Source organism: Carcharodon carcharias, chromosome 23 (genome assembly GCF_017639515.1).
Source record: "Carcharodon carcharias isolate sCarCar2 chromosome 23, sCarCar2.pri, whole genome shotgun sequence".
Lineage (NCBI taxonomy): Eukaryota > Metazoa > Chordata > Chondrichthyes > Lamniformes > Lamnidae > Carcharodon > Carcharodon carcharias.
In genome coordinates, this window is record NC_054489.1 from 14,789,809 (window position 1) to 14,816,019 (window position 26,211).

Consider the following 26,211-nt stretch of genomic DNA (forward strand, 5'->3'; position numbering starts at 1 on the left):
CTTAAGGAAGAGCTTCCTTGTCCTGGAAGGAGTCTGGCAAAGGTTCACTGGACTGATTCCTGTGATGAGAGGATTATCCTATGAAGAGAGTTTGAGTAGACTCGCCCTATATTCCCTAAAATTTTGAAGAATGGGAGGCGATCTCATTGAAATATATAAAGGTCTTCAGGGACTTGACAGTGTAGCTGTTGTGAGGATGTCTCCCCTGCCCAGGGAGTCTAGAACTAAGGGTCAGTTTCAAAATAAGTTGTCAACCTTTAAGGACTGAGATGAGGAGAAAAGTCTTCACTCAAAGGATTATGAACCTTTGGAATTCTGTGCCTTGAGAGCTGTGGATGTTCAGTTGCTGAGTATATTCAAGATAAGCGATTGATGATTTCTGGATAATAAGGAAATTAAGGAATATAGAGATAGTGCAGAAAGGTGGAGTTGAGGTTGAAGATCAGGCATGACCTTATTGACTATTGGAGCAGGCTTGAAGGGCTGAATGGCCTACTCCAGCTCCTATTTCTTATGATCTTATGCTTGCCTGAAGTTTCCATAAAAAAAATATAGGAAGAGGAAGATTAAGAAAATCAAAAGCCACAGTACAAGCAATGGCAGATTTTTTTTTTACAAGAGGTAACAGTGGGTGGTATTTAATGGTGGTGACTGTGGTCCTGCCCACCAGCTGGTGAGATCCCCGTGTCGCCTTTTTTCCAGAAGGTCCACTGTATTAAATACCTCTCGGGCACTTAACTGGGCAGCAGCAAGCATCAAGGACTCCAGGCCGGAACTCCCATCGCCTCTCCTCCCCCACCCCCGAGAGCTGCCAGCCAATCAGAGGCCAACAGCTGTGCATTGCTCACAGCATCAGTTGGAGTGTTGGCTGCTGCCAGCAATGCACCCTGCAGAGGCCCAGGATCGCCAAGGGACCCCAGGCCACTGCTGAATAAGGGTGGGACGGGGGTAGTGGGGGAACGGCTGAGGAGGGTGAAAGCAAAACAGAAACAAATACCTGGAAAAACTCAGCAGGTCTGCCAGCATCGGTGGAGAAGAGCACAGTTGACATTTTGAGTCCTCGTGACCCTTCAACAGAACTAAGTAAAAATAGGAGGGGTGAAATATAAACTGGTTTAAGGTGGTTGGGGGGGGGGGAGGTGGAGAAAGGGGGCTTGGTGATTGTAGGGTTGTAGGGACAAGCAAGCAGTGATAGGAGCAGATAACCAAAAGATGTCACAGACAAAAGAACAAAGAGGTGTTGAATGTGGTGATATCATCTAAAAGAATGTGCTAATTAAGAATGGATAGCAGGACAAGCAAGGTACACATAGCTCTAGTGGGGGTGGGGTGAAATAAGACTAAAAGGGCATAAAAGGTATAGATTTAAAAATAATGGAAATAGGTGGGCAAAGAAAAATCTATAGAAATTATTGGAAAAAACAAAACGGAGGGGGAAGAAACGGAAAGGGGGTGGGGATGGAGGTGGGAGTTCAAGCAAAAGCTTGAAAGGTGAAAGCAAAGCAGGGGTGTGCTCTTAGCAGCACCCACCCCACTTCCCGATGCCATGTCCCTCAATCAGGCACTGACCTGGTTTGGTAATTTTGGACTTCCTGCATGACAAGTCCCCCATCCACCCACCCCCAGCCCCTGGTATTTCCAGCCTGGAGTTAAGTTTTGTTACAGCTTGATTAATTTATTGCTCCAAGGAAGGTTTGCTTTTTGTCCTTTGTGCTTGTCATACAGAGCGTATTTCTATTATGATTGATGATTATCAGCTTCTATAGGCAATTTGAAGTAGTTTATATTTAACCAATGTTGTCTATTGAAGTAGTTTGAAGTGGTCTATTGAATTTGTTGCAAGTCAAAAGTTTTTCTCTAGGAAATTGTTCATTTCTGTACAAATACACAATGCTTATTTCCTCCTAAACCCAATTTGTTTATTATCCACTGCTTAAGGGTCTTTTGCTGCTATTTTTGAATTTTTTTTTGAGTTGTGTGAATCTTGCTCTCAATAAGATGAAGGATCTCTGAGCTGAGGAACCGAGTATATTTTCCATTTCAGTTACCTGGCATCAGTCTGTGGTGTACACCTGACATATGTGTTTTGTGTAAATCTTCCTGCAATGCACAGTGAATACCCAATGAAACATCGCCTTTGGCACTGGTGACATTCTTTATGCCCCATGCTAGTTATCCTTGTGACCTGACTAGCTTTGAAAAATCAGGGGTATTTATTTAGTAATGCAGACTAACTTCCCAAATTCTTGATTTCTGAAAAGCATAATTAAGTTTTGCACCACAATTGGAGATGAGTGTTCTGATGGACTGCAAGTCTCTCTTTACGAAGACGAGGAATGAGTCAGGCTGGCTTTTTGTCTTCTAAGTTACTGGCCTCAATAGACAGCGGGATGGGAATGCTGCCCTGGTCTTAATCAGGGTCCCCACCCACCACCCTCCCACTTGATTAAATGTTCCAAACTTGCCTTGGGGAGGGTGTTAAATTTCACTTAATATGTTTTTTATAGTCCACAATCATTTAAAACCAGAACATTGTGCTTTGTACTATTCGCTTGTACTTCTCCCCTCTTGTTCGTTTGCTTTTACTGAGTTGTGTTGCTAGGGGCAAGAAGCACAAAATCTGTTTCGTTTTCTCATCCTCTCACAAATTAACATGTTTGTCTTCCAGGCATTACACTAGAGGAAGAAATCAATCTGCTCAGTCTAGTTTCTGAAGAGTCTCCACATGTGTCCACAGTTAAAGGATTGGATGGCAGAACAGCGCTTAATTTTCACACGGGTTTCACCCCCACACCACACCCAACTAGAACCCTCTTTCCCGATCCATTTTATGAAGATTTTGCTGTTCTAGCCACACTGAAGCAAGCCAACCTGAATGGTGGGGTGATCTTTGCTGTTGTGGATCCTACTGAGAAGGTCATTAGCCTTGGGGTTAAACTGTCCTCAGTGGAGGATGGCGTCCAGAATATTGATCTTTACTACACCCCACCTCATTCGGGAATTTCCAGAAAAGTGACTTCCTTCAAAGTGCCAGCCAGGATAAAACGATGGACAAGTTTTGGGCTCCATGTTGAAGGCAACACAGTGACTCTGCATCAGCAATGCCAGAGACCCCAGCGACTTAAATTCAAAAGGTCATGGGAGCCTCTGCAGTTTGATCCAAATTCTAAAATACTCATCGCTAATGCTGCAAAAGCCGATTGGGACAAGTACATTGTGAGTACTCCTGATGTACATACATCTTTAAGATCCAGTTTAAGTTTTCAATATATAACATGACAGGGGAGGTGGTGGTGCATTGGTAATGCCACTGGACTAGTAATACAGAGACCTAGGCTAATGCTGTGGGGACAAGGGACAAGGGCCAAATCCCACCATGGCAGTGGTAGAATTTAAATTCAGTAATAAAATCTGGAATATGGGCTAGATGCAGTAATCGTGCCCATGAAACCATCATCGATTGTTGTAAAAACCCATTTGGTTCACTAATATCCTTTAGGGAAGGGAATCTGCCATCCTTATCAGATCTGGCCTACATGTGACTCCAGATCCACAGTAATCACAGCACTGGGAGGGGAGCTCATCGCTAAGAATCCATCTCCATCACTCACACCAGAGACCACCAAGACAGGAGTGCTTAGTCAAATCATTAGCTGCAGAGCTAACACAGTACCTGGTTCATAGTTTTCATGTTGATGAGCAACAAGTGCATGAATAAAGACACATCATGAATAGAGAGAAACTCTTCCCATTGGAGGAAGGGTTAAGAACCAGAGGACATTGATTTAAGGTGATTGGCAAAAGATCCAATGGCGATATGAGGAAAACCTTTTAACGCTGTGAGTGGTTAGGATCGGGAATGCACTGCCTGAAGCTGTGCTGGAGGCAGATTCAATCATGGCTTTCAATAGGGAATTGGATAAGCACATGAAGGGAAAAAAAATTGTGGGGCCACAGGGAAAGGGCGGGGGAGTTGGACTAGCTAAATTGCTCTAGCAGTGAACTGACACAGACTCCACTGGCTAAGTATCATCCTCCTGTGCTGGAGCCATTCTGTGATTATATAAAGGTGTTTGGTTTTTTTTGGTTAGCTGGGAATGGTTTTAAATCAAAGGTCCTTTAGGAAATTGCTTTGAGTGACTTACATACCCGATTGCCAAATTGTCCCAAAAATTATGGGAGTAATTTTTAACGTACCCACCCATTATTTCTCAGGATGGAAATTTTGCAAATTTGGTGCCAGGCTTACTCTAGACTTTTAAATCTTTAAACCCTTCTTTGCTAAAGCTGCAGAGAACCATATTTCTCTGTTAATGCCTGAGTACAATTGTTCTATGCTGAGGTGGTCTGTCCTCCAGGAATACCTTCCTTTCGCAAGGTGTCACATAAAGTAATTCAGCTTAGAGCTGAGGAAACTCATTACACAAAAGCCTGGAGGATTGGCTTGTAGGATGGGCTAGAACTCAGATTCATAGTAAATGTTGCTAAGTTATCAGGGAAATGAGGCAACATTAGAATGGTATCTGCCTGCTTGACTAAGGAATTAGCATTTCAACAATGCTGACACTCAGAATCAGCACATGAATGTTTGGGGGGACTCAATGCTGGAACTCTCATAGGATTGTATATGATGCATGGCACAGAGACAGGCCATTTAGTCTAACCAGTCCATGTTGTTAATGCTCCAACTGAGCCTCTTCCTATCTTTTCCAATCTAAATCTACTATCGTAACCATCTTCCCTCATATGCTTGTCTAGTTTCCCCTTAAATGCATCAATACTATCACTTCAACCACTCCTTGTGGTGGTGAATTCGACATTCTCATCACTCTTTGAGTAAAGAAGTTTTTTCTGAATTCCCTATTGGATATCTGGGTGACTATCTAATATTGATAGCCTCTAGTTATGCTCTTCCCCACAAGAGGAAACATTTGGTAGATTATTGGGTAACAATGAGATTTTAATGAGTGACACTGGCAGTGAGAAGTAAGTGCATTCCCAGTTACCTAGTTCATTAAGCTGGGATTTGCATTGAATTTTGAAGTCTAAGAAAATGATTTGGTTTGCAAGTAGGTTGACAGCAGTAACAACAGCAGCTCTCCCCATTAACTGTGTCACAGTTCTTCTGAACTTCTTGTTCCTTCTATGTACAGCTTTGCAGACAACATGACATCAAAATAAAAGATCTGACTTTTGGAAACTATAACATAACCAAAGAGACAAAAACAAAAGACTTTATAATCTCTATGTTTAGACTTTCAGAAAATGGAAAACCATGCTCTAGGAAATATTTAGGACACCTTGTATCTACTGTGATGATGTGGGGCAGTAATAATACACTGCTGGGACAGTCAAGGTTGGTTCAAACATACAATGAATATTTCACATTTTTTAAATCCCTTTCCTTAAAGGTAGCTGTCTAACTCAATACAATTTAGAAAATAACACAGCCTCAATGATATGATTTGGGGTTTTTATAGAGCTATTTATTTCTCAACTGGAGGGATAGAAAGGGATCTGAAGCACAAAACATTTGGCAAGGCCTAATAAAAGCCACCAATAAAATTATCCTCCTTAAGACCAGACATTGTGGTTGAACAACAAATTCTTAAAAGGCAGGTTGCTCCCATTTTTTCTTCTTATGACTCTTTTATTGTCGTGTTTGATTTAAATATAGAGGACTGGTAAAATCTGCGACCCGTCTAGTCAGTCCTAGTCCCACAATACTCCTCACACTCCACTTTCAGATTTTCCACCAGGTGCTTATCCAGCTTTCTCTTGAATTTGCATTGGGCCTCGGTCCTTAATCCCTTCCTTAACAGCCCATTCCATACATAAATGTTCCTCTTTCGCTGGTGAGGTATTAAAATTCTGTCTCTGAATTCAGATCCAAGGGATCTGAACTCAGACCCCCTGAGGCCAAATACATGGTTAAACTTTATCTGCATGTGCCATCCTTGCTTGTCTGTTCTGCCCCTAATGTCATGTCTTTATTTTATCCAGGGAGCCATTCAGCATTTGTCCATCACACCAAACCTTGAGGATGCGGAGAAGCCAGAATACATGAAATGTGACAGCCTGGTTATTGAAGATGATGATGATGAAGAAGACGACTCAGAGGTACAAACTGCAGTGTTAGTGAAACTGGATGGTGCCGAGTGTTAGAACATTACCCTCTGATATGCCCATGGTCAAATAGGGCTTGATTCACAGATGTGAAAGTGTTTTTTTAATACAGAGGTTGGTCAACACCTGGAATAGGTTGCCAAGAAAGGTGACTTAGTCCAGGTACTGGACTAACTTAGAAAACAGATGCTCAACTGGAAAGATGGCTGGGTTCTTTTGCCTGAAGGGTGAAATTGCATGGGCTGGAGGGATTTCTTCACTTGGGTTTATCTTCTTGATCTTGCCATTTAGTAAACACCATCCCTCCAGCTATGGATCTTGACCATTCCAAAATGAAAGTTTGCTCTTTGACAACAGTTGGCACAGAACTGACAGTGGAATTAATAGTAGAACGGTATAGGAAAAGGATGATTCACTCAGGTATGGCTGTACAGGTACCCCCCTTCTGAGGTTGGGGTTAAGGTTCACATTAATCCCAGCAGAACAGAAGGACTTAACCGTACCGTGCCTGTTCCTGGCATTGACTGATCTCTATCCTTCACCCTAACTAACACTAAAAAAAATTAACTCGCTACTCAAACAAAAGCAAGCATTTCGCAATTATAGAATGGTATTAAGGCATCATATGACTTTAGTTTTAACTCGTGAACCATTTGTTGCCTCCTGCCTATCAATTCCCTCCCTACACCTCTCCAGCTCTCTGATTCGCTTTCCTTCTTTAAGACATTCCTTAAAACCTATCTAATCATCGGGTCTAATATCTCCTTATGTGCTGGGTGTCATATCTTGTTTTATTATGCCCCAGTGAGGCACCTTAGCACTTTTATTACATTACATTACATGCTATCTCAATACAAATTGCTGTTGCCAAAATTAACTGAGTTTTGAAACAGTTCCCACAGAAGTATAAACTTGCTACAAGTAAAATGTTAGGTTTGGCTAGAAGCCCAGTTCTACAGGTCATTGACATACTTAAGAGGTCAGTTCCTGATCTCAGCTATGCTACCAGGGGAGGTGGTCCAGAGACAAATTTCTCAAGCAACAGGGGAAATCAGAGGGAAAGCTACCCCAGGACATCCATATAGAGCTCAGCTCATGACCATTGGTGTGGATCAACTCTCGGCTAAAGGGATGGTGCGGCACATTGGGCAACCTACAGTCACATGGACTTCACAATGAACAAGCGTTAAAGCAGCTCGCTTTCACCTCCAGTGGAGTTTTTCTCCTATTGCTTTCCTGGGTCAGCTTGCACCCTCATCACCAAATATGACAAAGTACAACCATGCAGAATAGCCTAGAGAGCTGAAAGTGATCACTTCAGGCCTGGGAATCAGGTACATCATCTTGGCATTTAGTATAATTCTGGGGAACAGTTATATACACCGAATACTGTTATTAGTTATTATAAATAAAGCTTGTTATAAAAAAAAGCACTTGGGCAGAGTCATGAATGGAGTTATTGTTGCTAGGCTAATAATCCTTTGTTGAGACAATTACCACAGGGATATCTTCACTCTTTCAGATTGAACTAACTGGTATCTTTTCCACCTACAGTTTTCTGGAGATATGCAGGAGGTCAAGGACCCAGACATTCAAATCACTACATTAGAACCGGTAGGTGGTGGATATGTAATGTGGTCAGTATATTTTTAAAGTCTTGTTTTACATTTGGGAGGTTTTCAGCTGTTATATTTTTTGGACATTGCCTGATGGGACCTGAACATAAGCTCCTGTAGTTTAATATAACATGGCCCCAAATGTTCTCCAGTGGGAGAACGGAGGAACCTACCGGAAAACAGCAGAAACCAAGCTGTCCCTGATGAGGCAAGTGTGATCGGGATGGTGGGTGGGTGAGGTGGGGAAAGGGGTGGAGGGTAGGTTGGGAACATGGGCAAGGACTCCCTCAAACTGTGAGCTTTGACTAGGGTCGGGTCTAGGAAGCTAGTTTAGGATTACTCAAGAATCCTGTCCTGTCAGTCCACCTTCTCGCAGCTATGCAGTTTGACACTGCTATATTTATAACCTGTCATCAAGTTACAGAGGGTTGATAATCAGAGCATACTCTGCACATAATCCCAATGTGTTGGGTCAAATAAGTTGTCAGCTGATTTATTGGAATACTCATAAGCTGCGAGGAGTTGCTGCGTAATAGCAGCCTTGTAAACATTGCAGGAAGAATTCCTACCCGTACATTCCTCCTTATGTAGTGGCAAAGCCTTTTTTTAATGATTTTACAAATTTGCTTGAAATAGTGATCAGAGTTGGCAACGCACTAACACAGCCACCAAATGGAAACACACCCCAGGCCAGAGCTGAGTAGATGGGGCTTAGGAGTGATGCCACTGAGATTTTAAGATTTCCATGGCACCTCCTATTTTGCACAGTTTGATTCTGTGGGATATAACTGAAGCTTTAGTTGACTTTAACTGTAGGCTTGGAGCTCAGAACAAGGTTATTCCAGATATATTGAACTATGCTTGAAATCTGGATAGCATTTTTTTTCTACTCTTGCAACCTCACCATTCCTCTATTGAAGGTGGTTACTCCTGCTGAAGTATTGTCCTCTGATTCTCCAATGCCATCCATATTGTTTTTCTTCATATATGATGAGCTCCAACCTGCTGGGGTGGCTCACTGGGTAACTCTCCTGTCTCTGAGCTGGAAGGCCCAGGTTCAAGTCCCACTCCAGGACTTGTTGGCTATGAAAGAGCCCAGCCATTGGCGCAGACAAGCCAATGTGTACCAGTGCTGGCCCCCAGCCCAGATAAATGGGGAGGGTTAGTGGTTGGAGGGGTATCTGACTGTAAACCACCTGCCAAATCCAAAAAAAAAAAATGATGGCTCATCTGAAGGTGATCAACCCAGCATTGTGGTGACCCCATGTAACAGAGGAAAAGCTGAAAGAGGAACCAACCAACTATAATGAGCTCCAACCCCAAGGGTCAATGGGCTTTTGACCAATGGGGAGGGTTCAGAACGAAACCTAATCCTACTCCCCTGACCAATCAGGAGCGAGGAACACCAGCCTATTTTTCTGCTTCCAACCAAGGGACGCCAAAGCCAATTGTAGCCCCCACTGCCAACCTAATCAGCATCGATGAGCTTACAACCTTACTGATCTTTATGACTTGGTTCCATAGAAGCAGTGCATTTATTGACTAAGCCAGTGAGTGCAGTAGCCGGCAATCCCTTTAGGAATTTGAGGGCGTCTACTCTTTAGCTTGTCTACGTACCTTAGATTATTCCGTGTTTTAAATCAAACATTGATATAAGGTATCTGTGTCTGATTATGTTCCAACCTTTGTGATTCTACCTGTTTGCTCTCGGTTATTAATGCGGACAACAAAGTTGATTGCTAAATTACCGTAGCCTAGAGCAACATGCTGCCCTGCACCCTCCTCCCTCCTCCCACCTCCTCCCTTACTCCCAAACACAAGATTTTTAAAAATTACCTTTTCTGCTAACGAGAATAAATCGCAAATTTGTAGATTCATGACATGATCGCTTATTGCAAAGTTTCCAATCAAAGGTTTTTTTTTTAGCCCCAGTAAGGGCTACACTTACATGTTTGGATGTCATAAAACAGTCCAGACAAAAACACAGACGTCCTGAGCTCAGGATTCACACCAATCTCCAGGAGCATTTATTGTCTTATTACGCAGGGGATTTTCTTTCACAGTTTATTATTCTTAGGTGGAATCGTTAATCTTTTGAAGGATAAAGGTGATTGCGCTAACATTATAAAGAGGGTTACAGGGATGCCAGAAGGGAGAACTGGGTAACTGTAGAACAGTCAACCTAATATTGTTTAGGGTAGACTTCTAAAAGCCTTTTATGGAATAAAGTTAGTATGCCTTTAGAAAGACATGCATTGATGAAGGCCAGCTATAAAGATTTGTAAAAGGTAAGCTATGTCTAACAAATGGAATAAATGTCTTAAAGGAAAGTAGGAGCAACTGTGACAGATTGAATGGTTTCCTGCTACACTGTAAGACACAATGATTCTCAAATACTGATGATGATGCAAAAATGCATCAGTCGATATTCATCATCTCAGTCGAGATTGAATGAATAGGAAGGTAGAACTTTTTAAAAATTATTTTGAGATGTGAGCATTGCTGGCTGGGCCAGCATTTATTGCTCATCCCTAATTGCCCTTGAGAAGGTGGTGGTGAGCTTCCTTCTTGAACTGCTGCAGTCCATGTGGTATAGGTACACCCACAGTGCTGTTAGGAGCAAGTTCAGGATTTTGACCCAGCGACAGTGAAGGAACGGCAATATATTTCCAAGTCAAGATGGTGAATGATTTGGAGGGGAACTTGCCGGTGGTGGCGTTCCCATGCTTCTGGTAGAGGTTGTGGTTTTGTAAGGTGCTGTTGAAGGGCCCTGCTAATAAGGCAAATTGAAAGTGATCTGTGCAAGGAAAAATGGTCTGATGACTTTTGCAATGTATATGGCAATTGTTCTCAGTTATAACATGTAGTTACACACATGACCCAGGATATCAGGACAAGTGAGTGGTAGACAGACATGCATTCATATAACTCCCTATTACATCACTCCCCAAACACCTAAAATTATGTTGTGTGCAAGAAGTTATTGAGTGCAGTGAATGATGGTGTGTCATCAATTTTCATTTTTGCATTTAGCAATGCCTCAGTGGTATGTTGAAGCCATGTAATGTATGTTTTACTTTCTGTTGTAGAAAACCTCCAATCCACCAGAAACCACTTCCAATCAGAAATCCATGCCAGGCTCTGGGGAGGAGGCTATCACGAGCATTCCCATCAAAGTGGACGCCCTAGGTATTAAAACAGATGAACATTGAATCCCTGCAATGTTTCAGAATCACTGGTGGTATCCACACTAAAGACCATTCATGTGAAATCAAGTCCATAGCTTTTTTTAAATCCAAAAATATACTTTATTCATAAAATTTGTAAAGGTACACTACATAACAGTTCAAAATTGACAATAAGTGAAGTGCATTACAGTATGTGGCATTCTAAGTCTAGTGAGGCACCTCAGTTACAGGTGATGTTTACAAGATGCATTTCATGTCATACAGCTCAAGGGGTCCTCCATGCCTGTGGTGTACTATGGTGTGAGAGCCTTTCTCCATTGAGCCTTTGTGGTGGTTGCCTCAAACTTCAATGCGTCCCTCAGCACTTTATCCTGGACCTTGGAATGTGCCAACCTGCAGCACCTGGTCTTCGAAAACTCTTTGCACTGGAAAACCAACAACTTTTGTTGATCTCAGTGTGTGTCCCTGGGAACAGAATCACGAAAGGCTAGTGTGCAGGTACAGCAGGTAATTAGGAAAGCTAATAGAATGTTATCATTTATTGTGAGAGGCACTGATTGCAAAAGTAGGGAGGTTATGCTTCAGCTGTACAGGGCACTGGTGAGACCACATCTGGAGAATTGTGTCCAGTACTGGTCTCCTTACTTAAGGAAAGATGTAAATGTGTTAAAAGCAGTTCAGAGAAGATTTACTAGACTGATATCAGGAATGGGTGGGTTGTCTTATGAGGAAAGGCTGGACAGGTTAGGCTTGTATCCACTGGAATTTAGAAGAGTAAGAGGCGACTTGATTGAAACCTTTAAGATCCTGAGAGGTCTTGACAGGGTGGATGTGGAGAGGATGTTTCCTCTTGTGGGACAATCTAGAACTAAAGCTCACTGTTTAAATCGAAGGGGTCGCCCATTTAAGACAGAGGTGAGGAGAATTTATTTTCTCTCAGAGGGTTGTGAGTCTTTTGAACTCTCTTCCTCAAAAGGTGGTGGAAGCAGAATCTTTGAATATTTTTAAGGCAGAGCCAGATAGATTCTTGATTAACAAGGGGGTGAAAGGTTATCGGGGAAAGGCAGGAATGTGGGGTTGAGGTTACAATCAGATCAGCCATGATCCTATTGAATGTTAAGGAGTGTCGAGGGGCCAAGTGGCCTACTCCTGCTCCTAATTCGTATCTAAATTTGTTTGTAACAGCCCCCAAAGAACAGAGTCCTGTGTCAACACGGCTGCTTGGGATGAGCCTTGACAAAAAACACTCTTTCCAGACCTTCTTTGAAAGGTCATAACCATCAGCAACAGTAATAGTAACAGGAGAGAACAAACATACTAAACCAGAGGCGCCTGTGGTGCCTTGACCCAGAGGAATCTCCCTACAAGGTGATGATGACCTTTGGGCCTATTAGTAACAAGTGGGAAAGTGGAGTCTCCATAAGCAGCCATTTACACAGTTTAACACTCGTGTGGACTTTTTTCATATATAAAAGGGTAGGTCACCTTCGAGCAACACCAATCCTAATCTCTTTCATCTAAACAGGAAGCAGGGTTATATTTACAGGCCAACCGATTTTATTTGTGATATCCTGCTCCTTTGAACTAGTCAAAGCTTTCTCCTGGCAGGACTATAGCTGGGCATTTGCCCCATATTGAAGAACATTGTTATTTTTAGCAAAAGGCACCAGGCCTTCACTGCTAATGGGGCCTCTGCGAATTTAAACATTTAAATAAATGATTTGCATTATGCACTGGAAAATAACTTGGATGTAGACGTTGATTGAAAAAAGAATTGTATAGTTATAGCATAACTTCTGTCCAGGAATAAAGAGCTATGTAAGGCCCTGATTGGATCACACCTCAAGTACTTTGAGCAGTTCGGGGCACCACACCTTAGGAATGATGTGTTGATCTTGGAGGGAATGCAGTGTCGATTTACCAAAAGGATATCTGGATTCCAGGGTTTTCAAGATATTAAGAGAAGCAGATAAGCTGGGTAGGGAGAAACTATTTTCCCTGGTTAAAGAGTGTCTAGGACTAGGGGCAAAGTCTACAGATTACAGCCAGACCTTTCAGGAGTGAAATTAAGAAATACTTCTACGTACAAAAAGCAGCAGAAGTTTGGAGCACTCTTCAAAAATGATAATTAATGCTAGATTAATTGTTGATTTTGAATCAGAGATTGATAGATTTTTCTTAACCTGAGGTATTAAAGCACATGGGGGAAAGGTGGATAGCAGATCAGCCATGATCTCATTAAATGGTGGAAGATTTGAAGGGCCGTATGATCTACTCTCTATGTTCGTATGTTCGTATTTCACCCAGTCCAGGGGAAAGAGACCACAGTGTAACTAGTTGTGCTTCAATAAGTTTGTGGGTTTTTCTGCTGCTTCTCACATACAGGCACAGCTTGGCTGTAGGCAGGCTGACCCATGGGAGATCTTGCAGCAGAAAGTACAGGCACCAAGAGCAGGTCCATCTTACTCATCAGCCATATACACAACAGGACATCCCTTTACCACTCAATTACAGACAGCAAAAAGAATTGCTAAGAATAACAAGTATGCACAATAGAGTGTTCTCCTAGTGTCTTGACCAACATTCTTACCTTAACCAACATTACCAAAATTGGATTGAATTGACCATTTACCTCATCAATGTTTGTAGTAATTTCAAAATGCCAGTCTAATTCACCAACTTAAAAATAATGACTGCACTTCATAGTAAATTATTTGATATCAAACCCATTGAAAGGATTGGAGGATGTGATAACAGGCTATAGCATGTCACCCTTGGTGACATCATCCACAAATACATTGATGGCACCCAGCACTTCTTCATCATCATATGTCCCGACTCCTATGCAGCTTCTGATTTGTCATGCTGCTTGAGCGCCACCTGACACTGAATCGTGGTGTGCTATTTGCTGAGTTTCTGACCCTACGTCCTCTCTATCACCAAGATCATCTACTTCTGCCTACGTAACGTCACCCATCTCCACCCCTACTTCAACTCATCTGCTGCGAAAATCCTCACCTGTGCCTTTGTTCCCTTGAGATTTGATTGCTCCAGTGCTCGCCTGGCCAGCCTCCCACATTGCACCCTCCGTAAATTTGAGCTCATCTAAATCTCTTGTGCTCGTAACTCACATCCAGAGCCGAAGGAAACCTGCCATCCCTACTTGAACTGGCTTATCTATGACTTCCAGCCCCACACCAACATGCTTGACTCTGAAGCGATTGGTGAAATGGCCTTGCAGCTGTATCAAAAGTGCAACAGTCCCTGCCTGACAATGTTGTGTGGGAGCACCTTCACTACACAGGTGGTAGTGGTTCAAAAAGAAGACCCTACCACCACCATTTCTAGGCAACCCAAAATGGACAATAAATGTCGGCCTTGCCCAGCAACGCCCGCACCCTGAGAATGAATAATTTTAAAAATGATATGTTACATTCAGTGTTGCTTTAGAAAAATGATAGTGTGAGAAACACAGAATATATGTAGAACTTGACGATAATATTGATAAACAATCATAAAAGATGATGCTAAAATGATTTATTTGATGCTAGATGCGGAGGAAGACAATGACATCAACTCCGAAGATGAAGAGACATCACCATTGCCAAAAGAAGACAAGGTAAATTGAAGTAGAAGAATTGTCTAGAATGTTCTAGTGGCCCTTAGATCATCAAAATTAAAATGTCAATTGACAAATAGGTTTACTTGTTACTGGGTAGAGATTTACTTATTTTTCCCTCCAAGTTTTCTCATTTCTCTTTAGCCTTAAGTCTCTTTCCACCATTAATTCTGTTCCAGCAGAGACTGCAGACAATAAAAACGGAAATTGCTGGAAATACTCAGCAGGTCTGGCTGTATCTGTGGAGAGAGAAACCAAGTTAACGAGTTAAAAGAAACAAATAAACCATGTTATGATCCTAGGCCAGACCCCCAGGTTTTTTGTAAGATCCAGTTAGGGACCAATAATATTTTGTTTAAAGTAGACAAAGTTTGAGATTCAAGACACTTACTAAGCGAATAAAGCTGCAAGATTCCATGGGGTTTTCAACAAACAAAAATAAAGTTTATTATACAAGGTCAAAAGATAAAACAAATTACAATATATATCTTATGCTCTAACATTCAGGGTTAATATGAGTTACATGTGAATTAACAGGCAAACTATGGCCAAACACACCACACTGCACATTACAAATGTGACCAAGACAGAGTCCATGGATTTCTCAACAACCCACTCAGACATCAGTAAACACTGTGAGTCAACAAATCTCACTGAAATTCTGTCTCTCTCACGAGGAATTCCAGTCTTCACCTTTGAAGATCTAACCTGGGAATTCTCTCCAAAAGTCGCTCCAACTTGGACGGCATCAACAACGGCTCACCTTGTAGGGCTTCAATCTCGTCTCTAGAGTTTCTGTTCCCCTGGATTCCCAAGCATGCACTCAAGCACCAACTCACAAGCACAACCTTAGCTGTTTAGCTGTGCCAAGCAGAACACCACTGCTCCAAAGGGGCACCTTTGTCCCATTGGCCTGCAGCATGGAGTCATGAACATTTGGCTGCCACCTTCAGCTAAAGTCTACTCCCTGCAGCCCTTTTCCTGTTTGGAGCCTGTTTCTCTGCTCTTCTCTTTTTAACTGAACTGGTACATTTTGCTGTCCCTATCCCTGTCCCTGTTCCCTCTCTGGGACTCTTCTTTTGGGATCTCTACCTGACCCCTTTCCCTGTCCTCTGCCTGGGACATCAGTCTTCCATGGCGCTTTCCTCCTGGTCACCGGACCCAGATTTTATGCTTTTTTTTTCTTGCACAGACGCGAACATAACATAAAAATTGTAGAACAGCTCATGTGCAGCCAGTTCCCGAGGTCCGTCGGGAGTTGAAGTTCCTGACCCCCTCTCTCAACAAGGTAAATACAGCTTTCATAACAACCATTACCACTCCCTTTGGCTCTGCAGGACTAGTTCTTTGCCATTCAGTGTCTCCACTCTATCGCAAAACTTTTGTTTATCTTCCCACCCTCTCCCATTTTGCTTGCTTAACTTTACCAGTTCTGATGAAAGGTTAACTCTGTTTCCCTCTGCCACATCTGCTGAGTATTCTCAACGTTTTATGTCTTCATTTCTGATTTCCAGCCATATTTCTTTGCTCCTGGACTATGGACCATGTTGTTCAGTGGTAGGAGCAACAGTTCAAAGGTGAAGAGACAGAGTTTCAGTGAGATTGGTTGACTCACAGTGTTCACTGACATCTGAGTGGGTTGTTGAGAAATCCATGGACTCTGTCTTGATCAATTTTGTCTTTTGTCCTAATTGCCCATGAGGGCTGAGGGGCTTGCTAGGCCACTTAAGAGTCAACTATATGTAGACCACACGTAAGGACAGCAGATTTCCTTCCCTCAAGGGCATTATGACAATCAACAAATAGACTTTTAATGCCAGATTTTTTATTGAATTCAAATTTCACCATCTGCCACGGTGGGATTCGAACCCAGGTCTCCAGAGCATTACCCTGGGTATCTGGTGTACTAATCCAGTGATAATACCTGTAAGCCACTGCCTCCCCTGATGATATTTCTTTTTATGTATTCTCTTGGCAGGATGAAGTTGGTCAGTGTGTGTGTCCTGTGTCCCCTGGACCTCCAGGGCCAAAGGTATGGACGTGATAGATGAAAACTCAGCCATGAATGTTGAATACTCAATCAGAACAGGAAAATCAGTCAGTGATAACTGTCCCCGTCTTGTAGTCCGAGTGAAAGGTTTATGGCCTGGATATTTTGGAGTTTCCCTTCCCACTGTCTGAGGAGTTGGCAGCAAACACATCCCCACCGATACTGGCTGCCCCACAGCCATCTAACGCCCCAAGCAGCATCAATTGACCGGAGATGGGACTTCCTCCCCTCACTTGGGAACAAGACCCGCCTCAGAGAGATGCCGGGTAATCTGATTGGCTGGCAGCTCTCTACTCCCAGCAGCGCCACAAGCAGTCCCCTGAGTCTAAGTCCCAGGAGTGCAGGACTAGGTAAGTGTAGGGGGTTGAGGAGGGGAGACGAGGCCTGGGGGTTGTGGGCAGAGGTGGAGTAGGTGTGTTGGTGGAGAGGTGGGGGAGGGAAAGGGAAGCACCCACAATGGCCAGACCTTTTGGAAGGGTGTCAGATGTTAAAAGGAGGTGATCCCACCCTCCACCCCTCCCCCTGCCCCAAAGGCCTGAGCAGGGTCACTTTTCGGGCTTTGTCCCACTGACCCTGAGTTCCTCCTGCCAGTCTGACAATTGAGGCTAGGTGGGAAATGGCCATAGGGGGTCATTAATTGGCCACTTAAGGCCCTCAACCCGGGCAAGAGCAGGTGGGCCGGCCTAGGCTTTGCTCATCCCACAATAAAATTGCGGGGAGGTCTGGGTAGGTGAGAGCCCAGTGGGAAAGCTATCCGGAGAATTTTATGGCCACTCATCGCCTGCCTGCCAATGGGAGAACATAAGATTCTGCCCCACGGCATGTTCTTCGCATTGTGTACAGAAGTCAGCCATTTTAAAGTTGTAGTTAACAAGAGATTCTAATTGGCAAAGTTTTTCTTATTTCAGAATCACGTACAGCCAGTTTAAATTCTACAATAATTAACAATAGACTTTGTGTGCTTATACTGAACCGCTAATAGCTGATGCAAGTATCCGATGATCTGTGCGGTGCTTTTGTTTAAACAGTAGTTGCTGTCACATTTTGCAATGCTCATCTTCTAAGAATAAAGTGATAAAGGCTGACGTGCTCAGTCCTGTATGAGCTATTGAAGAGAAGGCAGAATTGCTGAAAGGCTGAAGGGACTTGGCAACATGGAGTTGTTCCAGTCAATGGCAAGAATTGCTGAGTCTAGAATTGTGATGGTTCCTCAGGGACCAACAGGTCTTTTCTTTTCTTCATTCACTGGATGTGGATGTCATTGGCAGGGCCAGCCATGTAAGACGATATTAGGACCGATGGTCAAAGGCTTGATCAAAGAGGTTGGGTTGAAGGACCTCCTTAAAGGAGGAGAGATTCAGAGAGATTTAGGAAGGGAATTCCAAAGCTTAGGGCCTTGCAGCTGAAGGCGCAGCCACCAGTGGTGTGACTCTTAAAATTGGGGATGCTCAGCAGGACAGAATTAGATAAACACAGTGATCCCAGAAGGTTTTGGAGCTGAAGAAGATTACAGAGATGGGGAGACATAGGGAGGATTCCCAAAGATGGGTTTTTAGGACAATCGTTTCATCATTAAGTCTAATTTTACTAATGTTAGCCTGGGTTATTAAGAAGCTCCTTAAAAAATGGAAACCAATATATATAGAATGATACATCACAGAAGGTGACCCTTTGGCCCATTGTGCATGTGTTGGCTCCATTCTTAACTTCTGAAAGTTAAGATTGCATCTGATTCCATCACCCTTTAAGACAAGATATTCCAGATCACAACTCACTGAGTAAAAGAAAAGTCGCCTCATCTCTTGAATATGTTGACCCATCCTGTGCTATGGTTTCATTTTCTAGCACTTTGCTCAAGTGACAATTTGTTACATGTATGCCTAGACAGTGAGTCTCACCAAGCTATTCAGGGGGATGGCAGCCCAATGGTAATAAAACTACCAGATTGTCCTAAAGCCCATCTGGTTCACTAACGCCCATCTGGGGAGGAAATCTGCCCTGCTTAATTGGTCTGGCCTACATGTAACTCCAGGCCCATAGCAATGTGGGGTCGACTCACTACCGGTAGCATCAAACTGCTGCAGAAAAATGCACTGTGGGTCTACCTACACCACATGGGCTGCAGTAATTCAAGAATATGGCTCACTACCAACACCTCAAGAGCAATTAGGAATGATCAACAAACTCTACTGACACTCACACCCCAAGAATGATTAAAAACAAAATTGCACTGGGGGTTTCTTAGCCAAACTCAATTATGTCCTCACCTGCCCTCCTTTCCCCACACTTTCCAGCAACCAGCCATGGTTAGCAATTAAGTACAGGTAACCCCGGATGATTATTTCCCCCCTCCTCAATAGTCCAGTGGTGCTGAGGTCAGCTATGGTGCTGTTCCTGTTATTTCACCTGAGGTCAGTGAGCTCAGTATAGAATAGGAATTAAGAGTGTTGCCTTTCTTGGAAATGCCATACATGAGAGGCTTGTCATGGAATCTCCAGGAGATAAAGCATCATCTCCAGGAGATTAATGGTGAGATAACAGCAAAATACTGCAGATGCTGGAAATCTGAAATAAAAACAGAAAGTGCTGGAGATACACAGCAGGTCTGACAGCGTGGAGAGCAAAACAGAGTTAACTTTTTCAGAACTGAGGTAGAGCCATATTCGACTTGAAATGTTATCTATGTTTCTCTCTCCGCTGCTGCTGCCAGGCTAATGGTGAGACCCTGTCAATATGCTAACTCAATCCCAAGCCGGTTGGCGCAATCTGAAATTAGACGCTAATGCATCTCTTGATAATAGGTTTATTTACAGAATGCAGCGTTACACATGTCTGCTTCCTAACTAGTCTAAGGCAAAGTAGTCGGAGACCTGATCGGAAAACAGACTACAGCGGATGCTGGAAATCTGAAATAAAAACAGAAAACGCTGGAGGCATTCAGCAGGTTATGGCCGCAGCTTTGGAAAGAGAAACATGGTTAATGCTTTAGGCCCGTGACCTTACATCAGGTCTCAACAGATGCTGCCATAACCCGCTGAGCATTTGCAGCATTTTCTGTTTTTAGTCTGAGAGCTGTTTTGACATTGCACTGGGTACAGTATAACTCCAATCCAGTACGAATGGCTTTGTCATTTGATGGCCCACATGGGAACTTTTGAAATTTTTGTGCTAAATTTTTTAATGTGAGGGCCAGGCAGGTGTTCCTGTTGCTGCCTCTTATTGTTTAATGGCAGGCGGAGTAGAGGTGTTCCTATGTGTCAAAATATATCTGCACAGAGACCTGTTGTAGCTGCAACTCAGATTGGGAGAATAGGGCTGTTAACTGCATCTTGCAGCACTCAGGTGCTGTAATGGAGCGGGCACGGGCTCAGCGCTGTAATGGAGCGGGCACGGGCTCAGCGCTGTAATGGAGCAGGCTCAGCGCTGTAATGGAGCGGGCACGGGCTCAGTGCTGTAATGGAGCGGGCACGGGCTCAGTGCTGTAATGGAGCAGGCTCAGCGCTGTAATGGAGCGGGCACGGGCTCAGTGCTGTAATGGAGCGGGCACGGGCTCAGCGCTGTAATGGAGCGGGCACGGGCTCAGTGCTGTAATGGAGCGGGCACGGGCTCAGCGCTGTAATGGAGCGGGCACGGGCTCAGTGCTGTAATGGAGCGGGCACGGGCTCAGTGCTGTAATGGAGCGGGCACGGGCTCAGTGCTGTAATGGAGCAGGCTCAGTGCTGTAATGGAGCGGGCACGGGCTCAGTGCTGTAATGGAGCGGGCACAGGCTCAGTGCTGTAATGGAGCGGGCACAGGCTCAGTGCTGGGCACAGGCTCAGTGCTGTAATGGAGCAGGCTCAGTGCTGTAATGGAGCGGGCACAGGCTCAGTGCTGTAATGGAGCGGGCACAGGCTCAGTGCTGTAATGGAGCGGGCACAGGCTCAGTGCTGGGCACAGGCTCAGTGCTGTAATGGAGCAGGCTCAGTGCTGTAATGGAGCGGGCACAGGCTCAGTGCTGTAATGGAGCGGGCACAGGCTCAGTGCTGTAATGGAGCGGGCACAGGCTCAGTGCTGGGCACAGGCTCAGCGCTGTAATGGAGCGGGCACAGGCTCAGCGCTGTAATGGAGCAGGCTCAGTGCTGTAATGGAGCGGGCACAGGCTCAGCGCTGTAATGGAGCAGGCTCAGTGCTGTAATGGAGCGGGCACAGGCTCAGTGCTGGGCACAGGCTCAGTGCTGTAATGGAGCAGGCTCAGTGCTGTAATGGAGCGGGCACAGGCTCAGTGCTGGGCACAGGCTCAGCGCTGTAATGGAGCGGGCACAGGCTCAGCGCTGTAATGGAGCAGGCTCAGTGCTGTAATGGAGCGGGCACAGGCTCAGTGCTGGGCACAGGCTCAGCGCTGTAATGGAGCGGGCACGGGCTCAGTGCTGTAATGGAGCGGGCACAGGCTCAGCGCTGTAATGGAGCGGGCACGGGCTCAGCGCTGTAATGGAGCAGGCTCAGTGCTGTAATGGAGCGGGCACGGGCTCAGCGCTGTAATGGAGCAGGCTCAGTGCTGTAATGGAGCGGGCACAGGCTCAGCGCTGTAATGGAGCGGGCACAGTCAGAACTACAGCCTTACTCGGGTCTCTGGCATTCGGAGAGATAAATCTCAGCAAGGTTAGTTGGTTGGTTCACTTTAATGAATTTATTTTTTCCGGCAGGGAGATCCCGGACTTCCAGGCCGACCTGGTTTACTTGGAGAAAATGGACGTCCAGGTCCGGCAGGTCCAGCAGGTCCGGCAGGTCCGTCAGGTCCGTCAGGTCCGTCAGGTCCGTCAGGTCCAGCAGGTGCAGCAGGTGCAGCAGGTCCAGCAGGTCCAGCAGGTCCAGCAGGTCCAGCAGGTCCACCTGGCCCTAAGGGACTACAAGGCCAAACTGGCCCTCCTGGCCCAGCGGGATTACCCGGACCACCAGGATCCAGAAAAGCAACAGGCTGGTTTGGAGCGACAGTGAGTTATCTTCATATTTCCATTAATACGGAGACATGACTTTGTGACGACTCTATTCGATGTGCTATCTACATCTTTCATGTATAACTGCAATGTTTTTCGGGTAGGTTGTTATAAAGTAAAAGTGCTCTGGGGTGGGAAACTTTCCTACTTTACACCATGAATTTCACCGAGCACCTGTGAATTTAGGTGCTGGTTAGAGACACTCAGTCAATGCTGTACTGCAGCAGAAACAGACATAGTGCTGTAATGTAGGAGAAAGGGACTCATTGCTGTAATGCAGCAGGCACTGAGTCGGTGCTGTAATGCAGCGGGCACTGAGTCGGTGCTGTAATGCAGCAGGCACTGAGTCGGTGCTGTAATGCAGCGGGCACTGAGTCGGTGCTGTAATGCAGCGGGCACTGAGTCGGTGCTGTAATGCAGCGGGCACTGAGTCGGTGCTGTAATGCAGCGGGCACTGAGTCGGTGCTGTAATGCAGCAGGCACTGAGTCGGTGCTGTAATGCAGCAGGCACTGAGTCGGTGCTGTAATGCAGCAGGCTTTCACTGAGTCGGTGCTGTAATGCAGCAGGCTTTCACTGAGTCGGTGCTGTAATGCAGCAGGCACTGAGTCGGTGCTGTAATGCAGCAGGCACTGGGTCGGTGCTGTAATGCAGCAGGCACTGAGTCGGTGCTGTAATGCAGCAGGCACTGAGTCGGTGCTGTAATGCAGCAGGCACTGAGTCGGTGCTGTAATGCAGCACACACAGTTAGTGCTGAAATGCAGCACACACAGTTAGTGCTGTAATGAAGCGGGTACGGGCTTGGCGCTGTAATGAAACAGGCATGAACTCAATGCTGTAATACAGCAGGCACAGTCGGTGCTGTAATGCAGCATACACCATGCCATTATTGTAATAAAGATTATGACTAAATATATTATGAAATTTGTGATTAAAATAACAATCAAGTTTATAATAGAGGCAGAAGTAAAACTAAAGGTCCCTGACCAACAAAGTTGTTTACAGCTTTCGGACGAATGAAGGGAAAAGAAACTGTCACAGCCGATGGTGCTAAATGAGCAACATGGGATCAGCCGCCTGTTATACACAGTTGACTGCAATGGAACTGAACGTCAGATGGTCTGGAGGACGAGCGACCCATCCAATATCACCTGTTTTGTGCCACTGCCTAATATAAATTTTCACCTCAAAGTGTCCCAGTTTATTATTTCTGAACATTTCTTGCGATAACAATTCAGTTATTTTGCGAAAATATAAATTTTTAAAAATTCCTGAGATACCTCAAACTAAGACATAGAAAAGGAAATTAAATGTAATTGTTTAAAGACTAAAAGTCAAAGATAACAAAAGACTTATATAAAAATAGAATGACATTTCCTACGGGTACCATAGGGCTAATGTTGCAAAGCTATGCTCCTGCAATCTAACCTTTTTGCCTATTTTTGTAGTGGGAGACAGCAGAGAGAACAAGGAGTCCTTTAGAAAAAAAAATTTTACACATATAATAATATTTATTTTCTTTTTCAGAATGAAGAAGTTTCTGGAAGCCCTGGACCACCGGGACCTGTAGTAAGAGTTGGGCTCAAAATGCCCTTAAAATCTGTTATATTTGTATTTTAAAAAAAACTTGCATTTATGTAGCGCACTATTAGATCCCTCAGGGATTTCCAAAGCGCTTTTCACACAGTGAGTTATTTTTTAATTGAAATCTGTAGGCAAAATGGCAGCCATTTTGTATACAGCATAATCCCACAAACAGGAATGAATTGAATGTACAGTTAATCTGTTTTTGTGATGTGGGTCGAAGAATGAATGTTAGCCACAACACTGGGAAAACTCCCCTGCTCTTTGTTTTTTACACTGTGCCTTGGGACCCTTAACAATCACTAGATCTTTGGGATGCTTAACAATGCTGTATAGGCCAGACTGTGGTTTACTATCTCATCCAAGACCCTACCCCAGTACGGTTCTGAAGTGTCATCTGGATTCTGTGCTCAAGTCCAGGAGGGGTGGGGGGAGGGTGTTGTTGGATCCAAGCCGATTGGTAAAGCCAAAACCAAGACACAGAGCTTTTCTTTATTGAGAGAGTTTATTGACTTGTTCAGTCTCACAGCTCTCCTCCCACACAACCCAGTGTCCCAGCCACCCCCTATTCACATGTGCTCAAAGACAACTAATACCCCTCACCTGTTTCTCTTAAAATTAACAATGTCATTGACATTGACAAGCCTTATGAATGTACTTTTTAAAAAATATTCGTTTGTGCGATTTGTGTTTATATAAGCGCAGTATTAGATCCCTCAGGGATTTCCAAAGTACTTTTCACACAATGAGTTATTTTTTAATTGAAATCCGTGAGCAAAACCCCAAAGTGGCCAGTCAACCAGAGGTAGGCCAGACCAGATGAGGATGACTGATTTCCTTCTCTAAAGCATATTAGTGAACCAGATGGGTTGACAACACTTTCATGGCCATCGGGTTTTTATTGAATCAAATTCCACCTTTGCTCATGGTGGGATTTGAACCTGGGCTTGTGGATTACCAGTCCAGTAACAATACCACCACCTCCCCGTACTTGACATTAACAAATCTTAACAATGTAATTAACAAGACATTAACTGGTGTGAGCGGAGGAACAACCTTCTGACTCATATCCTGAGTGTTACCAATTGCATTATGGTGACATTTAAACCTGCAGGGGTACAGCCTGTAGAGTCTTGGCCTAAATAGCCAAGTGGTTATGGTACTGGGTTTGTAACCTCAAGATCAAGAGTTCAAATCTCACAATGGCAAACTATGAAACAACGTAACTTCATCTGAAACAGATGAAAACGGGTTTGTACTCGAAAGAGTTACAGCTCTAGTGCTTGGCCTAAATAGCCAAGTGGTTATGGTACTGGGTTTGTAACCCCAAGATCAAGAGTTCAAATCTCACAATGGCATGAAACAATGTAACTTCAGAAGATCCTTCTTGTAGTTCATGGTGGCTTGAGATCAAAACTACCACTTTTATCCCCCCAAGGGAACTCCGGGACTTTTTGGCGAGTCATCGCGGTCGCCGAGACAGGGTTCAGTTGGCCTTGGACCGGTGGCATTCTTTTCCGCTGGTGTTCTGGTCCACTCGCGAGGCTCTCAAGTCTCCTGAGTTGGATAGGAACGCGCGGCGGAGGGTCCAAACGTTTCTCGCTGGGCTCCTGAAGGAGAGGAAGGACTAAAAAGTCCTCTTCTTCTTTTTAATGACTTAAGGTGAAGGTTTGATGTACCTTTGACAATGAAGACGACTATAGCCAGCCTCAACATCCGCGGCAGCAGGGCCGCACAGCGCAGGTTCCAGAACTTCTCGGTCCTCAGGGACGGGAAGTACGCGTTGTGCTTCCTGCAAGAAACCCATACCGTTCCGGGAGACGAAGCCACGTGGCTCCTGGAGTGGCGAGGGGGGGTCTACATGAGTCACCTAGCCTCCAATTCTGGCGGGGTGGCTATCTTGTTGGCCCCGCATTTTCAGCCGGAGATCTTGGGGGTCAAGGAGCCAGTGCCAGGCCGGTTGCTGCACCTGACTGTGCGTCTGGGGGGGGCGGTGCTTCACTTTGTGAATGTGTACGCTCCCCTGGGCACGCAGCAGCAAGCGAGCTTCTTTGAAGAAGTGTCCACTCATCTCGGCTCCATCGACGCTGGCGAGTGCATCGTCCTCGGGGGGGATTTCAATTGCACCCTCGGGGTCCGGGACCGTCACGGTACCCCGCACTGCACGCGAGGTGTGAGTAAGTTGCGGGACCTGGTCAGGTCCTTCGACTTAGTGGACGTCTGGCGAAATCTCCATCCTGACTCCAGCGTGTTCACCTTTGTGTCACCTGGAGTCGGAGCGTCCAGACTCGACCGCCTTTACGTTTCGAAGGCGTACGTGACCTGCCGCAGGTCGGCCCGGAGTGCGCCGGAAAGCTCGACTCCCCTATAAGTCTGGGGGAGCTGACCAGCGCACTCGACGGTCTTTCTAGGGGCAAAACCCCGGGACTAGACGGGCTGACCGTGGAGTTCTTCAGGGCGTTCTGGGACGTCTTGGGGAGCGACTTCGCGGGGGTCCTGGGGGAGAGCATTGCTACCGGGGAGATGCCCCTTTCGTGGCGCAGGGCCGTGATTGCCCTGCTACCGAAGAAGGGGGATCTCCGCCTTCTTAAAAACTGGCGCCCGGTCTCCCTCCTCAGCACGGACTACAAAATCTTCGCCCGAGCCATGTCTTCTCGGCTCGGCACCGTGCTGGACCACATGATCCACCCTGACCAGTCCTACACCGTCCCGGACCGAACCATTTATGATAACATCCATCTGGTCCGGGACATCATCCACCATTCCCAGAGGGCTGGTCTGTCGAGCGCCTTCCTGTCTCTCGATCAGAAGAAGGCGTTCGACAGGGTGGATCACGAATACTTACTCGGAACTCTGCGAGCTTTCGGGTTCGGGACGCATTTTGTCGCCCGGATCCGACTTCTGTACACTGCCGCGGAGTGTCTAGTGAAGGTTAACGGGTCCCTGACGGCGCCCCTTGGCTTTGGGAGAGGGGTACGTCAGGGCTGCCCCCTGTCTGGCCAGTTGTATTCTATTTGCGTGGAGCCTTTCCTGCGCCTCTTGCGGAGGAGGTTGTC

The 26,211-nt window shown here is 45.2% G+C and overlaps 1 protein-coding gene across 1 annotated transcript in view; it reads left to right on the top strand.

The window, feature by feature from the left end:
* Positions 1 to 7,125: 7,125 nt before the first annotated feature.
* Positions 7,126 to 26,211, top strand: part of LOC121269253 (collagen alpha-1(V) chain-like) — a 64,799-nt gene continuing 45,713 nt past the window's right edge. Inside the window, exons 1-7 of the mRNA XM_041173811.1 lie at positions 7,126 to 7,260; positions 7,681 to 7,740; positions 10,832 to 10,931; positions 14,482 to 14,549; positions 16,528 to 16,581; positions 21,283 to 21,570; positions 23,099 to 23,140. Of these exons, the coding sequence (XP_041029745.1) occupies positions 7,126 to 7,260; positions 7,681 to 7,740; positions 10,832 to 10,931; positions 14,482 to 14,549; positions 16,528 to 16,581; positions 21,283 to 21,570; positions 23,099 to 23,140 (747 nt within the window). The remainder of the gene's footprint in view (positions 7,261 to 7,680; positions 7,741 to 10,831; positions 10,932 to 14,481; positions 14,550 to 16,527; positions 16,582 to 21,282; positions 21,571 to 23,098; positions 23,141 to 26,211) is intronic.